Source organism: Rhipicephalus microplus, chromosome 2, assembly GCF_043290135.1.
Source record: "Rhipicephalus microplus isolate Deutch F79 chromosome 2, USDA_Rmic, whole genome shotgun sequence".
Taxonomy (NCBI): Eukaryota; Metazoa; Arthropoda; class Arachnida; order Ixodida; family Ixodidae; genus Rhipicephalus; species Rhipicephalus microplus.
This window is the reverse complement of record NC_134701.1, coordinates 123,039,158-123,046,088: the sequence shown is the minus strand read 5'-3', so window position 1 is coordinate 123,046,088 and position 6,931 is coordinate 123,039,158. Positions and strand designations below refer to the sequence as shown.

General features: G+C 46.1%; 1 protein-coding gene across 1 annotated transcript; it reads right to left on the bottom strand.

Moving 5' to 3' along the window:
* Positions 1-1,349: 1,349 nt before the first annotated feature.
* LOC119169421 (uncharacterized) lies at positions 1,350-4,915 on the bottom strand. Its single transcript, XM_037420498.2, has one exon. The coding sequence runs from the start codon at positions 2,964-2,966 to the stop codon at positions 1,437-1,439; it is 1,530 nt and encodes a 509-aa protein (XP_037276395.2). The 5' UTR covers positions 2,967-4,915; the 3' UTR covers positions 1,350-1,436.
* Between the last annotated feature and the right edge of the window lie 2,016 nt (positions 4,916-6,931).

Below are 6,931 nucleotides of genomic sequence, written 5' to 3'. Positions count from 1 at the left end.
GTCGACTCTGGCAGTAGCTTTTGCCAAGCTAGCTATTTAAGGCTATCGCACTAAAACATTTAGGTGCACTCATGCTTTACCGCATAGCGGCGCTACCAAACGTGTTCCGAGTGAGTGAGCCGTGTGCACGAGTCCTAGCGAAATGAGTGCCCATGGCTCTATAGGCATCGGCTTCACAGCGTATCAGGATCTTCATCAGCAACTTACAGAAAAAAGTTATCCGCCTATTCGATGATTATTATGGCAACCCAAGGGAGATGCCTAGCGGTCCACTATTCATAAAACATGGTATACTCAAAGCAAGACAGGTGTATGAATAGAACCTATTACTTTACATTTATAAAAATAAACTCCACACTATTACGACACAGGAAGGCGCGCTCAAATACTCGCTCCGTAGGCAACAAATTCGCGTTCCTCCTACTAGGACTGAATATGGTAGAGCCCTAATTGCATACCGCGCCCCACAGCTTATAAATCATTTAGGTGAACAATTCAACTTTAACCTCTCATTAACGCAATTCAAGTATCACATAAAACATCTCCTCATTAATTGAGTATAGTAAACATCATGTTTCCAATTAACTTCTGGCTAGGTCTCGCATATACTCTCACTTTTAGATACAAAACGCGTGTATAAACAATAGTATGTATGTACATATGGGCAGATGTTATGAAGATATGAGTGTATTATACGAATTTAACAACATGTAAGTATATGTCTTTTTGGATATGTAATAAAAAGAGCCTCGATGTCTGATTCTGTGTGTCTATGCAGCCTATTTTTTGTACTTATATGTCACCTATTTTTGCTTTTATGCTATATCTGTGTTCTGTTATTATGATGCTTTTTGTATTGCGCCGTCGTCAATCATAGCAATAGGTGGACTGTTCGTGCGCATGGTTGTTGCACTCGAAGCATTGTTGAAAGTGCTGCAATACGGTTGCGCATGAGAGCAATCACTTGGCTTTATTTCATGCTCCACTTTCTGTCTTTAAACGCCAGAAACAAATCACCTCACGGCATGCGCACACAAAAAATTGGATCGTTTTTTAATGCCCTCTACAACGTGACTAAAGGCACATGACCCTAAGGAGAATAATAAAGGCTAAGTAAAATTTAAGTAGGTAATTGACTAATCACATACAATATAACTAGTAACATAACGGGGGCCACTAGACAACAAATCATATGTCATTGATGCCGTTCAATTGTGGTTAGACATTTTTCTTAAAATCATTGGTTCTCGTGACGTGAGACACCTTAAAACGCCATTGTGGCGCTGACATTACCGTAATATTGATTTCAAGCATTACTTTTACGGGCACGCAAGCAGCAAGAAACACACATACGCCATAATATCAACTTCTCCGACACACCACTTCATTCATTTCTGAAAAAAAAGCGGGCGACCACGTCGGTATATAGTCGGTCTTTATACAGACTCCGGTGTGAGCAGCCTCAGAAGAAAGCAATGCGCTAGGGTAGCTGCGACCGTGGAAGACAGCGCGAATGCTGCGGCGTACTGAGTCGACGCCACGTTCTGAGTGACCTTGGCCACGAGGCTTCGTCGCAGAAGCTCGTCGGAGGGCTTGGTCTTGGCGACGCACTTTCCGCCGCGCTCTTCCAGGTCCCCCAGACAGGTGCAGTGGCTGAGCACGCAGTTGGCGCCGAGGTCGGCGCAGTCACGGTCCGAGTTGCACCGCGTCCTCAGTCCCGCGCTCTTAGGCAGGCAGTTGCTCCAAGCGTCCCTGGCGTAGCCGTGGATGCAGGCACACCAGTGGTGAACCGTGCACTCGCTCTTGGGTTCGACGTTCTCACATTGCTCGTCGTAGAGGCACTCCGTCTCCAGAAAGGCTTCAACGCGGCACGTGGTGTGTACGGACTGCAGCTTCACAGGGTACTGCGTGCTCGCGCACGTGCAGCGGCTGTTGACGCAGCGCGCGTTCCTGGGCGCGCACTCCTGGTCCGTCTGGCAGTCGTCGGTGACGCGCGCGTGCACGACGGCCTGAGCTGTCTGCATCTCGTCGTCAAACAGGTAGATGCACTTGAACACATATATCTCCTTGAACGTGGGTAGCTTGAGCACGTTGCGGATGAGGATTGAGGAGACCATGACCTTGACACCCTTGTAGTCTATGGTCTGTATCTTGGACTCGTCCACCTCTAACAAGACACGGTCGTTCAGAGTCCATGAGACCGACGCGTGCGTATTGTAGCCGACGAAGCACTCCAGCTGCAGCGTGTCGTTTGTAGAGAGCACAACGTGTGCGGGTCGGATCTTGACCTTACCCAATTCCATGGGATGCTCGTCGCCCACCACCTTCTGGGCATTACTCACATTGTACAGCTTAGTCGCGTTTCCAGACGCCAGTGTGCCGGCCGGATTTAAGACGGGGCCACCTTGATCAGACAAGACGACGGGCCTCAAAGCGGCGCCTCCCACGCCGGGTCCACCCAACTTGACGCTCTTGATGACTTCGTCAAGGAAGCTATCCTCCGCTTGCTTCTGCTGCCCTTGTTGCTGCTGTAGCTGTACGCTGGTGGTGCTGTCGTTGTTGTTGGTACCTTCTTGGTCTGTTATGACGTACGCTCTACCAGGTCGCAGGTGCCTCTGTTCGCTGTTACTCGCACGTACGTTGGCCTGCTCGGTTTCCTGTGAGGTTTGGTGCTCGGCTAGGGGCATACCTTGCTCGACGCTTGCAGATGGTTGCTGGTGTGCTCGAGTGTCGCTGCTACCACCCTCACGGGCTTGCTGATGCACCCATGCTTCGTTACTGGCGCCGGTCATCCAGCGGCTGGCGCTTCTGAAGAGCGGCTGGTCGACTGCGACGTCCCCTCGGGCGCGCAACTCCTTCGGATTGATGGGTTCGTTGAACATCGCTGCTTCCGCTTCTTGTAAGATGACGAAGACGATCAGAAGAAGGGTGCCCCGTAGGAGTAGCCGGCACGTTGTTGCTGCCATGGTCAATTTTAGCTTGTCGGTCGCTGTTAGCTCTCCTGCGGTTCCCCCGCCCGCAGAGATTCACATGGAAAACATAATCGACCACGACGATTACAGCGGCGCGGCGAGTATCGAGAGGTGGCGCCCACTAGTGGCTGTGGCCAGGAAAGGTTCCTAATGATGCGAATACTTTGAGCAGTCGCAATGTTTTGCGGCCGCACGGGAAGCTGTATGAAGTTGCCACCATCCGAGATTATTGATATAAAACAGACACTGGTGAGCTGGTTGTGCGGAGTAGTGTGACTGATGTGAATAGACAAGTCGTTGCCCAGAGCACACTTGGTTTTATTGCATGTGGTGTTCCGGCTCATCCTCAGTAGTGGTTGATGAAGATGACGTGCTGAACAGAGCGTAGGGCTGGGGCCACAGCAAGAATATACTTGATTAATTCTCGTATTGGCTGTGAGCAATTCTTAGACAATGAGGGCAGTGAAACTATAATAGTAAAGCAAACAAATAAATCAGTTATTATTTGAGATTATGACTAAATGTGGTGAAAGTGCTCGTGAAACGATTCACCGTGTTTACCTTAGGCGCACGAAATTTTTATCAGGAGTTGTGCTTCGAATTACGATTCTGAACATGTTGTGCAATTCCTGAAAACAAGAAGATTGCTTGAAAAAAAAAACCTTTTCCGGTTTAAGGTAACACTGCACTAAAGTAAACGAAGGTAACCACGCAACGAAGTATGAAGTTAACAAAGCCATAGCAAAGTTAGCAAAGACATAGCCAGCATGGGTATTCTAATATAATATATATAGCAGATACATTCCCACTGAAATATTCATGAGACTTAGCTTATTGCAAGAAAACCTCACTTGAGTAACCTGCAGAGATGATGTCAGTTATTTCGGACATACCCATGAATATAAATTTGCCAGTGTTTAGTTGGAAGGTTTGAAGGTTTATTGAAATAATATGATCATATACAAATGGCATAGTTCGTAGGTGCTAGAAAAGGAGGTCCTAGGATAATTAGCGTCAGGGGGACCTATCGAGAATGGATTGATGAAACAGTGGGCAGACAAGCGACTACGAGAAGCATGTTATTAAGCGTGAATTTCTCAAGAAAAACAAAAAACCAAGAGTGCAAATGATTTCGAAGTTGCAAGGCATAGAACATCAACAATAATGAAAACTTGTAAATAACATACATACTGGAAAGAGTTACATCAATCAAAGAAAGTAAAGAAACGCAAGAAAAAAAACGCTAAAAATGTTAACATGAAAGCTGGAAGAAATGTTTCCTTAATGTAATTTTAAACGAAAGTTTCATTAATCAATGCAGGGCCGACCCTACCTCATTTGTCGCGCTGTGGGAAATTCTTATATGTCGTGGTTCGTGTACATAAAAGCCCACAAAGTACGGCTTATTGCATTTAGTGGGCTCTTCAAACTGCTAATCTGGCCAAGACTGCGAAAGCTAGTCGTACTTTGCGATATTCTTTGAGGGCTTTACAGATGGTGCTTCGTATTAAAATATGATGCACGATCAGCCAGCACCTATCCGCCAACAATGAGTTCCCGTTACATCGAATGCTCTTCCGCCAGAAACAAACTTTTTGTGGCTAGTCGAACTTCCTTGATTCCGTCGGCATGTTCCGTTGGTTGAGTGACTCGACCTACGACATTTTGCTCGTGTTAGTACTGCGTAATAATTCCGTTACCTTTTACCAAAATATTTTGAACTAGTGTTAACATTGCCTTTGTTGATTACTTATAGTTCATAAAGCCAATATATGTAACCTATTTCCTATTGCATCTCTCTCTATTCCCATTTCCTTTAATTTTTCTTATATCCATCTTTTTTCTTAGTGGTATCCTAAATGTCGAAATTATGTTCATGTTATTTCGGTCCTTGACAAATTAGCCCCGAGAACGAACACTGGTGGCGTGGAAGTTGCGGTGACGTGACGTGATGGCGAGGACCTTCTAGCTCCGCGTTTAATAATAGGCGTGCGCACGAGGAAAACAGGGGGGGGGGGGTCGCTTTAACAGCATAAGAGGGGAGTACAAAGTCAACCTCATACATTAACTTAATAGGAGGGGGGTGGCTGCGATGAAATCCCCCCCCGCGTGCCTGTAGACCAAATATCGCTTTTTTTTTTGCCCCCCGTGCGACCCACTCACACGGTGGCAATCATTGCTCATTGTTGCCCTGCAAATCTGCCAAGTTGGAAGTTGAGTGTTTTCGCTACTCACGAAAGTGAAGTGAACTGCGCAACGTTTCGACATCATAATGGGCAAACTCCAGTCCGAACGGAAGTTTCGCTGTGAAAAAGGTGGCAAAAACAACGAATGCCATACGGTCCTGTCTCACTTACTCTGAAAAATCGGTGTTAACAACGTTTACACGAGTGGTTGTAACTTCAGTGCGACGTGGCTACACTTCGTGGTTAGAGCATGTGTCCCGAAAAATTACAAATATAATCAGAACGAATGACATTTCACTTTTATGGAGATAATTCAGGTGATTTGATGACGTTGCACTTTATGCTACAGGAGACATTATACATGCGCCTATCATGAAAAGCCACTTAATATATTCAAAATATTGAACAAAATACTATGGTCACACACAAAATGTTTAAGGAAGTGCTAAGATGTAGCGATTATGTGAATATTTTTCTATACAGTCCTCTGAAAATATGTGACAGTACATTCCTATTTGCATCAACTGGTGGTCCGATCAACCACTACGTCATGAGCAGTAATGTTTAATTCCCGTGTAAGCACTGCTGCGATGATGATAATCGTTTGAAAAGCAAACGGCTGAAAGTCTGAATGAGTGTTCTGAGCTTTTCCTAGGGCACTCTCAACTACATGGCTCACGTAAAGTTCAAACGTCCGTCGCCTCAAGGATTCAATATATGGTATCGCACGTCGTATCCACATACAAGGTAATGAAGCTCAGAGGTGATTAAAAGCCAAGAAAATGAATTTACTAGATGGCCATCTAAACTGGCACATGCGAGTGCAACAGCACCGTGGCTACGATGCTGCATAAAGTTTCCGCAATTGAACTCAACGCGTTTTTGTAGTGAAAAATGAAACCCCGAAATTGTTGATAGGAAAGTGTGAAACAAGACTAGACGTTGAGTGAGCGAATACACTAGAAAACAAATACAACAGCTGCGGTTGTACTGTCGGGCGAGGGCTTTCAATATGATTTGTGAACGTCGATGCCATACAGGTTTTTGCAACTGTGCGTGGGACATGACGTGCCGAGAAAAGAGCGTTGCCGATCCTTCTACCTTGAAATAGGTATAACACGAAAGTGATTTGATTGATTTATATGTCGGGTTTAACGTCCCAAAACCACCATATGATTATGAGAGACGCCGTAGTGGAGGGCTCCGGAAATTTCGACCACCTGGGGTTCTTTAACGTGCACCCAAATCTGAGCACACGGGCCTACATTTAAACCTCCATCGGAAATGCAGCCGCCGCAGCCGGGATATCACACGAAAGTAAAACGCTTCTTTACAGTGGCAATGGAGCGTCCATCGAGCATTGTTTCGCCACAATGGCGAAGGAATGAATGCTACAGCAAGGAATTGTTAAGTCACGCAAATAACGGCAAGCAGATCGAAACTTGCAATGCGCATGCAACTCAAGCAGAAAGCACACACGAAATGAGCATACACAGGGCGAGCGTGGACTAACAACTGTCACATAAAAGCGCGCTGCTCAAACAGAAAGACGAACAAGGACGAGTGCAAACAGACAATTCACAATTCTTGTGTGAGCCGCGCACTCCTTTCGTAAACGTGGCTGCTGCAGCGAGTGAAGTCACTTTCGTGGCTCTCCCGAATCGCGAGATAAGCGCGCCCATCGCAACAGGAAAGACGATGATCTTTCGGGGCGCCTTTCACGCCATTTCTTTGCTGATGACGAAAACGTGCTGAAGTTGCTGAGCTCCGAGC

Coding starts and splice junctions, on each gene's coding strand:
- LOC119169421 (XM_037420498.2), bottom strand. CDS start 2,966: ATGGCAGCAACAACGTGCCGGCTACTCCTACGGGGCACCCTTCTTCTG.